Below are 20,104 nucleotides of genomic sequence, written 5' to 3' on the forward strand. Positions count from 1 at the left end.
TTTCCCTGCTTTTAATTAAAATGCATTTTTATCAATATGCCTCAAAGAGTTTTTAAACATCCACTATATAAATAGTTTCATATACCTCTTATGAAATGTTTTAAGAAGTGCATACTTCAAGATAAAATAATGAGATCATAGTAATATCCCATGTGTATTCTAAAGAGGAATATTTCATACATAGTCATGAAAATTCAAGCTGATCAGCTCATAAAAATTTTCTTATCTAAGTGAGTTATGCTTCTCTCTGAAAATTTAAGACATATTGCATTGCCTAAATTACAATTTAAAGTAGAGAATGTGATAGATTCATATTTAAACAGTGCTGAAGCACTTAATTAAAATTAGATACTGATGTATTCTACATCAGATTTAACAGTTAAAAACCACCTGAATATTAAAAAAAGAAAAGAAAAAAGAAAAAACAAAAAACAAGCTGGACATGATGGTGCACACTTTTAATCCCAGCATCAGAAGGCAAAGGCAGGTGGAATGCTATGAGTTCAAGGCCATCCTGGTCTATAGGAAGAGTTACAGGACAGGCAAAGATAAACAACAACAACAAAAAAATCCTGTCTCAAAAAAGAAAAATCAAGTATCATTAAAGCTATACTATTTCTCCAGTGGATTACTATTGCATTTATTTCTTAACTGGACAAAATAGAACAAATAAAATAAAAGTCCTTCAACATCCCCCTAGTTAAAAAATCATTCCAAAAGCTAATCATGATAATTTTTTCTCATGCTAATTCTTGATTTTTTTGATCGATGATGTCATAGTGATTTGTAACTGATATACACCATATCTTTGTTATATTTTAGACTCTCCTGATGAACATCCTAAACCTAAGGTAACAACTCATTTATCACATACTATTAGCTTAATACTGTTTGAAATACAGAAATTGTAAATTATTATTTCCAATCTTATACAGCCTACCTTTGAAAAGGCAGATTTCATTGCACATGAAGATTCAGATACCAATCAAGAGAACTCTTCACATGCAGGTGAATTTCAAAATATTAGTGTCTGTGGGGAAGCATTTCAACATATTTAAAACATCCCCATTCTATACAATTATTTACCTTTCTTCTCCAAGTTTCACTGGTGGATTTGATATTAACAATGCAAATATAGTTGTTAGCATAAAGCTTGAAGTGACCAAGACAGAGAGACAGACATGTCAGCCAGACAGAGTTTAAGTGAGAAGTTTTATTAGAGGGTGGAGGGAGGAGTAAGGAAAGAGAAAAGAGGGAAAGAGACACAGAGAAACGACAGAAGAGAAGAGGGGTCATGTAAAGTACTGTCTGCTCCAGTGGAATAGTGGGAAGGAGAGAGGGGACAGGAGGAAGAGAGCAGAAAGAGAAGAGATTGGAGAAAGATAAGAGCTGGAAAGAGAGCAAAGGGAGTAAGCGGGCCGGGCTCTTTATTTTAAAGGGGTCCTTTGCACCTGAGTGCTCACTAGTATTCACGGAACCCTGGGCTGACCAGAGTACTGCCTTAGTGCATTACTCCAGGTGACAGGGGCAGGTCAGCATAATACCTGATCCTTACAATAATTGCCAGATTATTTATTATTAGTATTAGTATTAGTATTATTTAGACAGAGCTTCTCTGTGTAGCCTTGGCTGTCCTGGAACTCACTCCGTAGATCAAGCCAGCCTTGAACTCACTTATATTCACCTGCCTCAGCCTCCCAAGTGCTGGGAATAAAGGCTTGTGTCACCAACACCTGACTCCCAGATTAATTATTGAAATCATTATTTACTGAATTACAAAAATGAGTTTAAAGATGTGAAAATTAATTCAACTACATACCTTATTATTCATCAGGGTTCAAAATTCCATTTTTTGAATCTCTGTGTTGCTTTGAGAATGCATGGCTAAAATGATAAATGTTGCTTTCTCACATTTAATATGTACCTGATTGATGATATAAGGGATACATGTTTGCTCTCAAGTCTTCCTAAAACTGACACAACTGATTTTGTTGATATAAAAGGCTGGTTTGACATTCAGTTATATAAGAGTTTCATGTGATTACAAATACAAATTATACTTAAAATCAAATTAGATGACAGTCTAATGGTTATAGCTAATTTATAGCTTACCATTCTGGATATGTTTTTCAACTTGACAGGAGATAGTCATTTGGGGGGGATGAAAGATAAGTTGAGAACAGGCAATTTGTTTATTAATCATTTATGTAGAAGGGCCCAACCCATTTGGGATATTATCACCCCTTTGGTGGGTGGTCTTTGGTTGTATAAAAAGGCTGGCTGGCCAGACACTGGTGGCTCCTGCTTTTGATCCCAGATCTCAGGAGAGGAGACAGAGGCAGGTGGATACCTATGAATTCCAGGCCTGCCTGGTCTACAGAGCGAGTTCCAGGACAGGTTCCAAAAGTATACAGAGAAACCTTTTCTCGAAGCTCCCCCAATCCCTCCCCCGAAAAAAAAAAGGCTTGTTGAGCAAGCTGATAAGAGCAAGCCAGCAAGCAGCACTCCTTTTTGACTTCTGCTTCAGGTCCATTCTCCAAGTAAATGTCTTGAGTTTCTGTGTTGGCTTCCTTCGGTGACATAGTGTGGCCTGATAGTTGTGATATCAAAGATACCCTCCTGTCTCCCAGTTGCTTTTAGTTATAGTGTTTCTGTCACAGCAGTAGAAACTGCAACAAAGACATTTAATTCACCTTGTATATTACCTACTGACATGAGTCCACCATGGTACCAGCTCTGTTGCAGAGAGTGCTCATGAAATATATTATCTGTGTGTTCCTTCTTTTTCCTCCATGATGCAGAATTGACATTTTGACTCACTAAGTCCAATTTCATATAATAATTCTAGCTCTAAATATAAATTTATATAACCAGTAGAGTGGTTTTGTTGTTTCCATCCTTTTAAATTGTTCCGTTTATTTATATACATATATTCATTTAAATATTTACATTTTTATTTTGTATGTATATGTGTTTTCATATGCATGTATATCTGTCCACCACATGCACACATAATCCCATAGATGTCAGAAGAGGGCATCATGTTCCCTGGAATTGGAGCAATAGAAGATTATTGGTCATCATGTGAGTGCTGGAAATTGAACCCAGGTTCTTTGAAAAGCAGACAGTGCTGTTAACCATAGGGCCATCTTTCTACCTCTTATTTGTTTATAATTTAAATTTCTTCTATGCTGACTGTATGGTCTTACTATTTCTCATACATGTCATACCAGTGATTTAATAGTCATGTTGATTATATAAAATAGCATGTACAAAATAATATCTGTTGATGTGCCTGGGGCATACAAAGGTAGAATATTTCTGAAAATTTAAATATGATGTGCCTCAACACAGTATAAAATGCAAGAGAAAAAGTTTACAATAAAGAAACATAGCAGGGATGAGATGGTAGTTCAGTCAAGAGAGAGCTTGCTGTAGTTCAGTCAAGAGAGAGCTGCTCTCAAGAGAGAGCAGGAAGAACAGAGTTCAATCCCAGCACCTACATCAAAGTCAGGAACTCGTTTATAGTCATAGCCCTGTGGAAATTTGTGAAAGGTGGATCCTTAGGATTTCTAGATGAATACAAACCAGTTATAAAGTAAGGCAAATGCTGCCTCAGAGATGACACTGAAGGTTGAAGTTTAGAATCTACACAACGCCCCCCACCCACACACACCAAAAAGAAACCAGAAAAAAAAAGTGAGTTAGTTATTTCATGAAAATCATCCCAAATGTAATTTAATGTCAGAAAATAAGAGGGTCTGCTTCTCCAGCTTGGGGCATCAGGAGCATTCAGCAATTTATCTATAAAGTTCACTGACACACTTTATACTTGGATAGCTTTGGGACTATTCTCCAAGGTTAAAGTTCATCATTGTTTTATACCTTCCCATTATATGTCCATAACAACACTCACATTTGTAATAAACCACTCTTAAGGTTGTATTCTAAACTGCAAATATGCACATCTCTTTGCAACCCTAGTGTGGGTTATGATGTCTCTGTATGATTCATGTGTATACTGTGCATGAAGTAGCCACACACTCATGCTTATCATAGGGAATGTGTAGAGGTCAGAGGACTATAGTAAGGTTCTCCTATTGTTCTCTGAATATTCCAGACTGGCTTGATATTAGCATTATATAGTTATATTTTAAATATTTGCCATGTACCCATAGGTGTGCTGGGGTTACACTTAAGTGCTACTGGATCCAGTTTTACATGAGTTCTAGGAATAAAGTTATATATACCACTGTTATTATCTGCACTCCCCATTTTTAGTCCTTTCCTCTCTTTGCCATTTAATTTGTTCTCATAAACAAACATATAGATGATAGCATCATCATCTATATGCTATCAAAAAGGTTTATATGTCTGGCCTTCATTACTGCCTTTAAAGTCTCATGTACTTCACTTCCACTATCTCCCTAAGGTAATTCTAAATGAGTCAGGTCAGCATAACCTTCAAAACACTATTACTGACACAGTTGTTTACATGCTTAAATTTTAGCTCTTGAACCTTATAAGAAATAAATCGTTAATAAAATATATAAGGGAATGATTAAATAATGACAGTTATTTATTAACAGTATTTTGGAACAATAGAGTTATTTAGATATATGAATAAATATTTTATAGTTCAAGTGGTAAAGTTCCGTTTCTTCAAGATCTAAGGTTGCTAACCACATAGGAAACAACACAAGTCACATGGAATATGGGAACAATCATAAAATAAGACTGTAGTAATACTATAAGTCTTCAAAAAAGACCAAGATCTCAACAAGATAGTAGATTAAAAACACATTAGATGAAAGAACAGGGTGCTCACAGAATGAGCTGAACAAAGGCAACCATACCTGGATGATGAGAAGTTTTACTAGATCCTGGAGATATGGGTTTTACCAGGTAATTAACAGAGTCCAGTATGAGAGGATTTGATTACTTCTATATTTCAGTGTCTTTATGAAATTTGATGCATATTTCACAGAATAAGTATAAACACATTTTTTAAGCCTGTCCATCTTAAACATGGCATTCTCTACTAATCCTCTCACTGATGTATTGGTGCTGTTGGCAGGTACTTATTTTCCTGCATGTAAATATCCAATTGTAAGTTAAACGTAATAGAACTTGTAACTAAAAAATAGTAACAAAATTTATAAAATCTTTAGATATGCTATAAAATGTATCATCAAAGAGTTTTCCTTGCCTGTTTTAACTGCACATTTAGGTTCTTTAGAACAAGCTATTGAACTGACATTAGAAGAGGAACAGAAAAAGGAAGACAGCAGTGAAAACAACCAATGCTTGGTACATACATTTAAATGTCTCCTTTAATACATTTTTTGTTTATTGTTAAGAGACCATAGACAAAATGTTGTTACACATAGAACACCTCTGTGAATCAAAAATTTGTAACTTTATATGTAAATTCAAAACCTTTTCATTTAGTTAGGTAACTCAGAATATTTTTAGCATTTATAGTAACTGATACAACTCAGATTTTATCAACCACTTTTCATATTCCATTGTTTCATAATTTCACCCTTCTTACTGTAATAAAAGTTTGATTAAATTAGAGATTTATGATGAAGGTGCTGAAATTATACACAGTACTCGTTTGTATTTTTATTTAGGCCAATGAATTATCCCCTATTGACATAGAATTGAGAGTACCCATGAGCAGTCAATAGTGCTTAATTCATAATTAAATCAGGAATTTAATTATGCATTTCTGTTTCGTTTTTGTCTCTAATTTCTCAATATTAGAGAGGATAGGGAATATATATATATATATATATACATATATATATATATATATACATATATATATATATATATGTTAACAACCACTGGAGGGAATGGTATATTCGTGGAGCCCTTGGTACTTTGCTACAAAAAAACATATGAAGTTATCTTTATTTCAGCACTGAAAATACAACTGTAAAAAATTGCTGCATTCTGAATTTACTTTGCTGTGGAATATGTCAAAATTAAATAGAGCACAGAAATTTTACAGAAATGTTTGCAAACTTTTGGAATTCTAATATTGTATGGAATGGTCAAAGTCATATGCTATTTGAATACCACAGCTAGAACTGAATAATCCAAGTAGAGTTTTCAATTACTTTTATTTTGAGTAATCTACATTTTTTGATAACCAAATAGTAGTGAGCTACTAATTGCTAAGTAAAAGGGTGGGTATATCCTGAGTTTAAAAGAAAAATCCATTAACAATCCACAAACATGATAATTTCTTCACATGAGAAAACAGACACACTTAGGTCAGAATAAATTCTGATCCAAATAAACAATTAAAATGAGGGAGTTTGTATTGATAGTGGAGAATATATTTAGAGTATAACTCTATAATTCAGAGCAGATATTCTTGAAGGTGTCACTCAAGCTGCCAATTAGAGAAGAATGCATCCAGAAAAAAAAGGTTAAGGAATGATCACATGTTAGGTGTTACTGGATCTGTTCATCATTAAAACGTTAATATTCTTTTCATCTAGCAATCAGGAAGCAATAAAAACTGTTCTTACCATGACCATTGTAATGCTTATATTATGTGGACTTCAAAAATTTAGTTCCTTTACATTTTGAAAATATGTCTCTACTCATTCCTTATTAGGGCTTTCAGATTTTTTTTGAAATCCTCTTTCTTTTTTTTTTTATTATTTTTCTTATTTTACATATTAATCCCAGTTCCCTCTACCTCCCTCCCATGCCCTCTAAATACCTTCCCATCCCATCCCCCTATTCCACCTCTTTCTTATAAACAATCCTATTTTTAAAAATGTATTAAATTTATTCATTTATTTACATCATAACCAAAGTTTCCCCTCTCCTCACCTCCCATTCTCTGCCACAACTTCTCCTTTGCCCACCCCTCCCATCCATTCCTCCCTGTTTTTTGTTCAAAAGAATGAAGGCCTCTCTTGGGTATCAACAAAGCATGGCATATCAAGTTAAGGTTGTCCTCCACTGGCTGGAAAAGTCAACCCAGTAAGGAATAGGTTTCAAAGACCCATTCAGAGCATTAGTATAGCACTTGCTCTCTCTGTTCACAGTCCCACAAGTAGACCAAGCTATACAACTGTCACTCATATATAAAGGAACTAGGTTGATCTCACATGGGCACTTTAGCTGTTGTACCAGACTCTGTAATTCTATAAGCTCAGTGTAGTTGTTTCTGTGGGTTCCCTTGTGATGTACTTGATCCCCCTGGTTCATACAATACTTCCTCCCTCTCTTCAGCAGGACTCCCCGAGCTCTGCAAAATGCTTGATTGTGGGTCTCTGAATTTGTTTCCATCAGTTACTTGATGGGGAATAGCTGATATCAATTAGAGTAGTCACAGACCTATGAGTATATCAGAATATCATTCGGGATCATTACATTGATATTATACTTTGCAAATGTGTTTGGATCTGCCCTATTGGTCCTGACACATTAGGGTGTGTGGGGGTGAGCCTACCCTCATAGGAAGGGTTTGATGCTGGACAAGTCATTGGTTGGCCACTCCCACAAACGACTTGCCACTCTCCTCTCCCCTACTTCCCATAGGCAGGACAGCCGGTAGGTCAAAGGTTGTGTGTCTGGGCCAGAGTCAGTACCTCCATTGGAAGTTCTGACTGATTACAATATATAGCTAGTCAAGACTATATATCCTGAGTCACCCTTGTAGATTCCTGGGAGTTTCCCTTGCACCAGATTTCTACTAGACCCCCAAATTTCTCTCCATTTCGAGTAATCTTATTCAGTAATCTCAATTTTCATCCACCCCTCACCCAATCATTCATGTAACCATTTCCACCCACCCACATTCCGTCCATGAGATCTCTTGTATTTCCCATTTGAGAGATCCAAGTATCCCTATTTGAGCCCTCCTTTTTACCTGGTCTCTCTAGGTCTGTTGATTGCAGCATACAGACTATAGTAAAACCAATATACAGTAAGCCTATAGCCAAATTCAAATTAAATGCAGAGATCAAGCAATTCTAATAAAATCAGAGACTTGATAAGACTCTCTGTTCTCTCCACATCTATTAAATACAGTACTTGATGTTTTATCTGGATCAATAAGAAAACTAAAGGAGGCCAAGAGGATAAAATTGGAAAGGAAGAGTCAAAGTATCTCTATTTGCAGAATACAGAATAGTATATATAAGCAACCCCAACAGTTTCACCAGGGAGCTCCTACAGGTGTTAAAAAATAATTCAGTGAAATCGCTAGATATGGAATTAGCTAAAACAAAAACAAAAAGTAAAATCAAACCAGTAGCCCTCCTATGTATAAATGATAAATGGGCTGAGAAAGAAATCAGGGAATCAACACCCTTCACAATAGCTACAAATAATATAAAATATACTGCAATAATTCAAACCAAGTAAAAGACAGATCTGTATGACAAGACCTTCAAGCCATTGTAGAAAGAAATTTGAGAATATATCAAAGATGGAAATCTGTCCCATGCTCATGGACCCATAGGATTAACATAGTAAAAATATCCATCTTACAAAAAGCAATCTTATCGCCGTTAAATAAGGATCAGGATAAACAAATAGGCCGAATAGATGTTTATTCAGGGAGAAATTACTTACTAGACAGATGAACACCAGGAAATTCCACCCGATGCTCTCCTCTCCGAGTATCGCCAGCAAGAGAGCCCCCCCCCCCTTCTCTGACCTCCCTCCACAGCTCCACAGGTCACTTCCGCCCATGGCTCCACCCCCCAATGGGCGTGGTCAGTGCCACAGAAGGACTATCTCACTACACAATCTACTGATTCAGAGAAATCCCCATGAAAATTCCAGCACAATTATTTACAGACTTTGAAAGAACAGTACTCAACTTCTCTTAGAAAAGCAAAAAATCAAGGTTAGATAAAACAACCATGTACAATAAAAGAACTTCCAGAGGTCTCACCATCCCTAACTTCAAAATGTACTACAAAGCAATAATAATACAATTGCATGGTATTGGCATATAAACAGACAGGTTGATCAATAGAACAGTTTCAAAGACCCAAGCATACTTCAATTTTGTCAAGGAAGTTAAAATTACACAATGGAAAAGAGAAAACACCTTCAGCAAAAGTTGCTGGTCTAACTGGATGTCAGCATGTAGAAAACGTGGTCCAGATGTAAATAGAATTCTCAAATGACTGAGATACACTTTAAAAACTTCAATATTCTTAGCCATCAGGGAAATGCAACTAAAATGACTCTGGAATTCTATCTTATATCTGTCACTGCCAGCTTGTGCTAGAGAAGATGTGGAACAAGGAGAACACTCCTCCATTGCTGGTGTAAGTGCAAAGTTGCATAGCTACTTTGCAAAACAATATGGCAGTTCCTCAGAAAATTTGGAATTTATCTATCTCATGATCCAGCTATACCACTTCTGGGCATATACCCAAAGGACACTCCACAATATCATGAAAACACTTCTGTAGCCCGCACCTGAGTAGTTGAAGTCTGCCAGGGTAGCAACAGGGCCTGGCTTAGGGCTTGGAAATGAGGTGGGAGGAGCAGTTGGTAGAATGGGTGTTTGGGAACAGAATCTAGGCATTTTGACACTTGGGCTGGCTGGTGAGTAACTCGCCTAATTCATTATTGGTGTGGCCTGTACCATTGCAGTACGGTGTGGGCAGAGCCCAGCTTAAAATTAATTTTAAGTGTTACGAATATAGAATAATGTTCTGCAGAGAGTGCAGTTATTAAATACGTAATTTAAAAATCATCTCTGTATTATTAAGAATCACAACAGTTTAGTTAAATGAAATTATTTCATCAACTGGTTATGCACATCAGTTACTTTCCTGCTTATGGTTGTGTGTGTGTCTCCTAGACTTATATTGTAAGTAAATATAGTAAAAAAATACACATAATATAAACATAATCAGGGAGTTTATAAAAAGGAAATTCAAAGTGATTTGATGTTAATATTTATTTTCCATATAATTGCTTTTTAACTAGAAAACAAAATTTCTAGTTCAGAAATCTGTATTCAACTCATTAGCAATCCTACTTTTAACAGAACATCTTCAAGCTACTCCAGCAAAAGCAAATTGGTTCTTTATTTGTGACTAGAGATAACAGTGAAGAGAGTACAATAAATGGCATGGAGAAAGGTGAGGAATCTTATTATGAAATTATAAAAAGTTACTTAGCAAAGTTCCATCCTTAGAACAGAAGGACCGAGATATTATTAAATTCTGAACTGCTTCCACATTTAGCAAATTAGTACTTTCTAATATTTCTGTAATGAATATGTTTATTGTGACGATGTTTCAAATTTTCAGCATGCAGTAGAATGTGCACATGATTTCTAAGATGTGTTTATTAGAAATTTTATGATCTGTATACTCCAAGGGAAAATGAAATGAGATCCATAACAGTCATAATAATAACTATATAATCATCTTATTTACATATGTGAATTAAGTAGTAATTTCATGTACTATCATTCTACACATGACTATCTAAAATGAATAACTCAGAAAAATTTCTTTAATAACTTTGTTCCTCTTAAATTACGATATGAAGTAGAGCTCATACTGCATTTTTCTGCTACTCTCATTTAAATGATTCTTAAATATTTTATCTACCCATTAGCTTTAATATCTGAGAAGTTATATAGCATTTGGCTCATAGTCACAATTCAGGAAACTTCTAGTCATTCACATTAATGTCAGTGTTTTTTCACTGTCTGCTTTGCACATTTTCCTTCTATTTATGCCAAACAGAGCAAATGAAGTTTCACTAAACTTCTACAAAAATTCTTTCCCAAAGACTCCCTGTGAGGATTAATTTCCACAATTATTCTGACAAATTTCTGATTGGCATCATATATAATTATAATTGTTGATTGTCTATTTTAATTTTCAGAGCACCCTAAAAAAGATCCTCAAAGGAAGGTAAAGACTCGTAATATATTCAGTGTCATTAACTCTGAGACATACATGCTACTAATATCATGTTTCCAAACCCATAAAGTCTATTCCTGAAGAACAGTCTATGTCAAATGATTCGCCAGCCAAGAAGAATGCAAAATCATTACAAACAGGTGAATTTTGAAGTATTGATGTTTTCAGATAAATATTCAAATTATTTAAAATGCTAACATACTTCACATTATTATCTCATTGTTCTATAAATCTCACAGAATTATTTGAGCTATAAAATGTTACATAATGTTATATGTGTTATTATATATGACAAGTGTATATCAAATTTCCATATATGTATATATGGAAAATCATTACTATCTTTAATTTTTTTAAAAATGTCAGTGCCCTTGGTCAATCATGATGTTAAGTATGTACCAGAAGATAATATAACACAGTATGAAAAGTTATGTTTTTTAGAATTCTATTTTTAGCAGATACCTAGTATTTTCCTAAAGGACTAAGGTCATGAATCCACACTTATATATCAATAGAGTTGCCATGACTTTTATATCATTTTGATTGTTTCCTTCTTGCTTAATTTCATTCACCTTACATTAATCAATTAAAATTAATAAAGTGATTCATATATTGTCTTTATATATTTACACATATATATTCTTATATTACACTTATTCTCTGTTCTCTTGAGAAATCATATAACAATGATATATTGATAGTTAAGGATAACAGCTATTATACACCTCATTATAACATTTGTAGAGAACCTGATTTATATATTATATATTTATATATGTATATATATATATATATTGAAAAAGTATAAGTGAATCATATCTGCATATGAAAATGTTCCATGCAAACCAAAGCAGCACAGCCATTCCATACAGCTCACCACATGTCTCATCTGACATCAGAAATAAGATCAGCATCCTCCAGAATCTAGATTTTCAGGAACCCAATCAACAGTTTATGTATTGTTCAAAATATTTTTTTTATATTTTCAATGATGTGAAAAGGCTCCTTGACTTTCAAATTACATAACAGCTTTTGTATTATATTTAATCACTTCCACATATTTACACACATCTTTCACATTCCTTTTCTCCCCAATTAAGTATGCTATATTTCAATTGCAAATGTTAACATAAACATCTTTTTCTAACATTATTCTTCAAATTTCTCAAAATTATGCACATAATTTTAATATACTCCCCCTTTTCATTTCTTATAATCCCTTTCTGATATTATCTCACATGTAACAAGAAATAGGCTTCTCAACTATCCCTATGTTTTCTGACAAGTACAACTGTTTATTCCTTTCTTGCCATTACTTCTCAATTTTCAGGGTGTATCTTTATGTTTTCACAGTGACAATATGTATAGATCACTGTTAGCCATCATCTCTGAAAGGAGGTCCCTAACATATTTTTAATTTCTAGACTTAGAATCTGTTAGAACGTTAATAAGCATATACTTATTAGGTTAATAAAAGATGGTTAATGCAATTATCATGTAAATTTGGCATCTCTAGTTTAGGAACAGAAAAGGGTTTGATATGTGAAGAAAAAATAGAGAACTCTAGCTGTAAGTATAAACTTGACAAACCCAGAAAAAACCTCACATAGTTGCAAAGAATGAAACACATGTATTTTCTCAGGTAAAAAACTAAATATAGTATAGCACAGTCTTCAGAAAATGTGTGGAGTGTTTCAAAATCATAAACAACAATGCATTGTATGTAAGTACCACAATGTTCATGGAGTGGAGTGTTGATTGAGAAGATGACTTGTGGTTTCAGTCTCTCTTAGTGTAAAAATCTAAGTATAAAGTATTAAGATTTTTGTATATCTTGAACATGGCACCCTCTTATGGCTGAATGATGCATTTGAACTGTTGATACCTATATATCCTAAGGGAGTATATATCCAGCTGAAGATTAAGTAAACATAATTAAAGTTTATAAGTAAGAAATAAGGCACTCAATATTAGTTATCAGCAAGTTAAAAAGTCTATTTATAGTATGAATACTATAACACATATTTAATTTTCCTTATACACATACATTAACTGCACAAATGGATTTATTTACAGAATCAGAAGTAATACTTATACCTGAGACAGGACAAAAGTGCCAGATGGACAGTGAAAAGAACAACCAATGGGTATGCTAATGTTTAAATTTTTCTATTTTGTAGTTTTATTCATGAATAATGTACCACAGACCATATTAATTATCCTTCAGATTCCCAGAAGATTTGAAAGATCATGACTTAGTATTTTAACATCTTTAAACTGGTAAATTTATAATATTTTTGTAATATAGAGTAATTTCACTATACCTTGTTTTTGATTTGCTTCAAGTTTTTTTTATTATAATGTATTTTTTTCTTTTTTTAAATTTAATTTTGAAACAAGGTTGTTTTACATGTCAATCCCCATTCCCTCACCCTTCCATCTTTCCCTATCACCCCACCAAATCCCAGCCCAGAGAGGGCGAGATCTTCCATGGGGAGACTTCAATGTCTGTCATATCACTTGGGCCAGGGCCTAGGCTCTCCCCAATGTGTCTAGCCTAAGAAAGTATCCCTCTATTTGTGATGGGCTCCCAAAGTCCATTCGCATACTAGGGATAAATACTGATCCATTACCAAAGGTCCCATAGACTGCCCAGTCTTCCTAACATCCATATTTAGGAAGTTTGGGTGGTCCTTTGCTGGTTTCCCAGCTATCAGACTGGCATACATAAGCTTCCCCTTGTTCAGGTCAGCTGATTCTGTGGGTTTCTCCAGCCTAGTCTTGATCCCTTTGCTTATCACTCCTTCCTCTCTGTAACTGGATTCCAGGAATTCTGTTAGTATTTAGCTGTGGGTGTCTGCTTCTGTTTCCATCAGCTACTAGATGAAAGTTCTAGGATGTCATATAAGGTAGTCCTCAATTTCATTATTGTGGAAGGTCATTTAAAGTAGGATCTCCACTATTGCTTAAATTATTAGTTGGGTTCATCCTTGTCAAAATTTAAGTATTTCCCTAGTGCCAGATTTCTCCTTAAATCTACAGTGGCTCCTTCTATTGTGGTATCTCTTTTCATGTTCTCTTCTATTCTTTACCTATTCTTTCATGCCCAACTGTGGAGGAACATGTATGTCTCCTTGTGTCATAGCTTTTCTGGCGGTCTGAATTGTAGGCTGGTAATTTTTTGCTCCATGTCTAAAATCCATATATTAGTGAGTACATATCATGTTTGTCTTTTTTGTGACTGAGTTACTTCACTCAGTGTGGTTTCTTCTAGTTCCATCTGTTTACCAAAACACCAAATAGTCCCATTAAAAAGTGGGGTGCAGAACTAAATAGAGACATCTCAATGGAGGAATCTAAAATATTTAATTATTTTCAACTAAATAAATGAATAACAGAAAAAAATCATGATTAAGAAACCCTTAAGCAATTCATTACTGACACTCATTTCTCACAACATGTGTTTAAGAAATCTCAACCAATCAAGACTTCTGTGACTGAAGGTCAAAGTGCAGAAATTACAATAAATGGCCAAGTGAAAGGTATGAACCATATTACATAGTCATTTTTCAGAGTGCTCAATTATAATAAAACCTACTTATTTTCCTAGTTACATTACCTCTTAAGCATTGACTAAATTTTAATATATTAAATATTAACAGTTTATGATGTTAAATGTCAGTAGGTTGTATAGCACATTTAAATTGATAATAAATTGTGAGTACCATTGCAGAAAATGAAGTATATATTCTATCTATTATTATAAATCTTCAAGTAGAAGAAAGTAGAGTGTAGAAAGGAATTATGAATAGATTGGGATGAATATATCGAAAACCAGACTCCATTAAGGAAATCAGGAGATTATTTGAAATTATTTGAATTTTCATGGCTTCTTTAAATTGAAAATAGATTCTTTCTCATATTATATGTTCTAGCCACTGTTTCTCCTCCTTCATCTCTTCCAAGCTTCCCTTACCTTCTTTCTCCCCAAGATCCAGTCCCCCTTCCATTCCCCTTCCGAAGAAACAAACAAACAAACAAACAAAAAAAAAAAAAAAAAAACAAAACAAAACAGGTCTTCCAGTGACAGAAGCTGGGTATGGCAAAACAGCATACAATACAAGGCCAATTCTCTTATTATGTCAAGGCTAGACAAGGCAACTGAATAGGAGGAAGAGCCCCAAGATGAGGCAAAAGTGTCAGAGACACACCAGCTCCTACTATCAAGAACCCTACAATACAAAAAGCTAAGAATCATAATATATACGTACAGGACATAGATGCAGATCATTTCAGACCCCAACCTTGACACTAGTCCCATTGGGCCCACATGAGTTGAGCCATGTTTAGTTCATTCAGTGGACTGATATTTCCTGGTATCCTGAACACCTGCAACTTTCTTCTCCTTTCCTACTAGGTTCCTTCCATTACAGGGAAGAGACCCAGTAAAGACTTCCACATACTCTTTTCCCACATACTATCTGGCTGTGGGTCTCTGCATCTATTTCCATATGCTGCCGAAGAAAACCTCTCTGATGACACCTGGAAAAGACACTGATCTATGAATATAGCAGAATATTATTAGTATCATTGGGAATCATTTCATTGATTTTTTTTTTCATCAAAGGGAGGAATTTTGTTTAATCCTATATCTGTCTCAATTCCTGTCCATCCGTGCTGACTATTGTATGGGTTACCACTCATGGCATTGACTTCTAATTTAACCAGATATTGGTCAGCCACTTCTACAAGTTCTGTGCCATCCACATCTTGCAGGCAGGGTTTTTTTTGTTTGGGTTGGTATTCACATTTTTCTTCCATGGCCTGCTGAGTACCTTCCTGTGTCAAAGAAACTACTGGTGGAGAAAGCTCCATACAAGCACCAGTTCAACCTCTGTATGTTCAGTAAGCAGGTGTATGTGTGAGGAAGGAAGGAGGGAGAGAGTATGGGAGAGAAACAATTGCAATTGAGGGGCATTTAAAGGATGATCTGGAAATCTAGTACAATGGACACTACATGCAAGTTATGGGAGTTGCTCTAGTGAGGACTCCTAGTAATGGAGGGTATGAAATCTTTTGTGGTCAGGCAAAAATTCCAGTGATGGGACAGCATTTCATTCAGTTGAGTTGTTGGCCAAAGATGTCCCATGGAGATCGCTAAACAACCCAGGCTGACATTCAGTGTGAAAAGTGACAAATGAGCCCCATTGCCAAGATCATGGCTTTTTATATTTAATTTTGAATAAATGTTAAGAAGAAATAAATGTTACACTATAGAAGAATTTCCAATATATTAATCCCACATCATAGAGTATGTTGGGTAAAGATACCCTGTTAAGGTTGGATTCTGTGTCTTTTATTAAAAGACATTGGAAACTGCTTAAAAATAAAATCATGGCTAAGTATGTCTGGGTCCTACATCCCTATAAAGATCTCAGGTTATGCTAATAGTATTGATGCCTGAACACTGTGTAACAAGTGCATAAATGTCTCTCTACAGAAACCCATGCAGCAATGCATTTCATAATAGTTCAAGAAGTAAGGAAAGCATAGACTTTGCTATGAATACAATGCAAGTTTCTAATATATGGGAAAGAAAGATGGAGAGACAAGTAGAATATATAATCTATGATATGAATATAATTCCAGTTGGATCTATCACCTATATATTTGTGTATGTGTTTTTCACCTTATCTTTCTGTAATCTATGTGTCTATAATCCATCCGATCTATCTATATTTCTAGAAATGTAACTTCATAACTATAAGATACAACTATTAGCATGGAAATTATTCTTTTAAATTAATTCATTAAAGAACAGTGAATGGATAGTATCCAGACTACTGATTCTCAGTATATTACAACAAAAAAGAGTATGTGTGTAGGAGAGCTGATGTGTACAGAAAGAAAAAATCCATATTATTGAAGCCAATGATAAAGAAACTTGGGCAAAGTCATTTCTGGGAGAAAATGTGTCACCGCCAGGTTATTTACACTGGAAATGAGAGGAAATGAAAAAAGTTGTTGCATATAGAATCTCCACACATCTCCTCTCTATATATTTGAGACACTAATGACAATAGAAATATAGATCTTATCCATGCCAATGAGATCTGGGAATTCAGAAGCACAGGCTGATTTTGTAATGTTAGCTAAGTTCTTTTAATTGTGATATGTGTAAACCCTAAAATATCACATGATAAATTAAACAAATGTAATTTTTGTAAAGAAAAGATTTACCACCTCAATATTGAATAACCAATAAGATTATGAAATGGAAAAAATTACACAATAAAGTTTAAAAATTGGCTTTATGGCATTTGACAAAGATAACATGAGAAGTTAATTTGTTAAATTTTTTTTCTCTTGAGGAATGTTGTAAAAAGAGTAGTAACAAAGAAGAGAAATAAATATTAACAATTGCATATATTTTATGTGTAATGAGGGAAAGGGTACTGAACTCATTGGAAGATTATAAAGTGAGTCAATTTATTGTATTATGCATAAGTGGATTGAACAAAATATCACATTGCTTCTTGTTTCCTCATTTCAATAACAGATTGAAGTACTAGATCATAAATAGATGCACTTTCTTTGTAATAATATACAAAAATGTCAGCAGTAACAAATTTGCAGAATTTCCTGCCCAATCCATTGTTTCTCCTTCTTACAATTATGTCAGATAAACCCAAATAAGAATACTGTGATAAACAAAACCATAATGCTACACACGAAGTGATTAAGAATGCCATTATGCCATTAACAGATTATAAATCTATTGAGTAGTTATGAATCATTGCAATGTATTAATTTAGAAGACATTATAGAAAATTAAGGGCTGAAAAATATATTTTCTAATTTATTAATTTTTTTAAGTTTTGTCATCTTGCATCACATTCTATTTTTCTAGCTTCAACTACTCACATGGACTCACCAGAAGAGCCAGCTTTAAAACTGACATTAGAGGAAGCACAAAAGAGGCATGATTATGGTGAAAAATCACAACATGTGGTACATGAGTAATACGATTTAATTTTTTCTTAAAGATTGTTGTCACTGATAAATGGTGTTCCATAGGTCACATGAAATTTTCTTATCTCCTTATAGAATCATTAGATCATAATTTAGTATTTTTGTGACCTCCTTTTACATAGTAGTGAAACATGTATTATTAAAAGGAACAGTATCATAAGCCAAACCTTATAATTAATTTTTCATTTTTTTCTTATTCTTGTATAAATTCCTATAATAGTTATACATGTTAACTGGTTAAATTTAATACTTATGAATAGCAATTGAAATTATGAACAGTATAGCAGTTTCCTTTCCGAGTTAGATATAGGCTAAAGACTCTTCATTTCTAGTAACACATAATTTGTGCTAATCTGTTTTCTGTATTACAGAGCTTGAAGTTTCAATTCTTAATTAGGCTCTCTAGCTGTCTTAAGTGTCTGTTATGGCAGAGAATGGTATATGTAAACAACCCCATCTCCTGCAGAGTCAATAACATTCAGAATGTGAAATCTGTTATTCAAAAACCATATGCCTGACTTGTTTTTATTTAAATAACAAAATAAGTCAATATAATAAACATATCAACCCTGACTTTATTGGCATTAGACTATATCACAACTAAACATGACACTACTTAGATATATATAAATTTATAGTTCTATATGGGCTTTAATTTGTAGAAAACCTTTTAAAGACTGATGTTACTGGAATTAGAACTTAAATTTGGAGGCTTCCTGAAGAAATTATGTTTGTGTTTGCTGAATATTATCATGTAATAACAATGGACATGGCACATGATGGCATATAATAAGTTTAAAGCAAAATAATTAACATATTTCATAGGAAGAGAGTTTGTATTTGGAGTGGAGTAGTAAGTAGTTGGGAAATATGTAATAAAATCAATCTTGGTGAATATGAACAAGAATGTGTATGTGAAGCTGCCAACTAAAGGCAAAAGAGGGATATACATGGAATTCTATCAGAATGACAAATGAGAAAAATGTAAGTGATAACATGTTTCCAATTTAAGGCTTAACAACATGGTTTTGCTAGAAAGTTGGAAAAAACACAGCAGTCAATGCAGTCATTTTTTCCATACTGTATGTAAAACAAAATCTGCAAGCAAATATCTGTTACAGCACACATTTTAATTAGAGATGTCTGTAAAATATCATTATTAGTAATCACTGCTATTGGTGTTTAAAGTTATCTCTGAGTTGATAATAACTTTTCTGTGTCATTTAATGTTGGGACATCTTTATTGAATCATATTCTAAAAAATATACACAAAATCTACCAGCTTATGGTAGATTTCTTTAAATTTCATCTGATATGTAACAACTGCTACAAAGTAATTAAAAATTTCATTTACATTGAAAACTCTTTCCACATTTCTTCTCTGAACAGTAACTATATATGTTATTGCATATTTGTAAATAACTAATACTGTATATAGCAAATTAATTTAAAAGTGTTTTCTAATATTTGTAAATTTTTTTTTGTTTTCCGTGGACTGACCATAACAGTTATGAAATTTGAACTCAGTTTATCATTTAAATATACAAATTTACTACTCTTTTATCTTTAAATATATTTCGTGGGGTTCACAGTGTAGTTTTCTTAGACAGAGATTGTATGAAGATAAAAGTTACATATTTATGTTGAAACATAACTTCAAACCACTTGGTTTCTATTCCATGTTTGTTTTCAACACAATTAATACTAAAAAGGAATTGTGAAGTTGTCTGTGAAACTGATTAGAACACTTTCATCGAACTAGTTATTGATACCTTTTTTCACACCATATTATTTAAGCGTCCTTGGCCTAAGGGCTCTGTACGTGTTTACTTTGGTAAACACCGAAGAGGAGACAACACAGTAAATGTGGAGAAGAAAGGTAAGAGCATTGAACTATAAAATAAAAACCATTTGGCTAAGTGCTTCTTTGACAAATAAAGGAACCATGTGTTCCTCTACTAAAAGAAAATCAGTCATGAAACTTCTATGCATTTATAAGGCATTAGGTGACAGCGATTCAGTAGGTGACAAGAAATAATAAAAACCCAAGCAGAAATGAAAGAACTATAAACAAAGGGGTATTTGGGTTTATTCATATTATGGGTGCTAAGAAATAAGGAGTAGTGGACTCATGGAAA

At 33.8% G+C, this 20,104-nt stretch overlaps 1 protein-coding gene across 1 annotated transcript in view; it reads left to right on the forward strand.

Annotated features, from left to right (window-relative positions):
- Positions 1-20,104, forward strand: part of LOC127221716 (uncharacterized) — a 165,293-nt gene that overhangs the window by 46,337 nt on the left and 98,852 nt on the right. Inside the window, 9 exon segments of the mRNA XM_051183729.1 lie at positions 823-851; positions 936-1,008; positions 5,240-5,310; positions 10,046-10,139; positions 11,018-11,074; positions 13,011-13,081; positions 14,392-14,476; positions 17,845-17,945; positions 19,764-19,845. Coding sequence (XP_051039686.1) covers positions 823-851; positions 936-1,008; positions 5,240-5,310; positions 10,046-10,139; positions 11,018-11,074; positions 13,011-13,081; positions 14,392-14,476; positions 17,845-17,945; positions 19,764-19,845 — 663 coding nt within the window.

This window comes from Phodopus roborovskii, unplaced genomic scaffold (assembly GCF_943737965.1).
Source record: "Phodopus roborovskii unplaced genomic scaffold, PHOROB, whole genome shotgun sequence".
Classification (NCBI taxonomy): domain Eukaryota; kingdom Metazoa; phylum Chordata; class Mammalia; order Rodentia; family Cricetidae; genus Phodopus; species Phodopus roborovskii.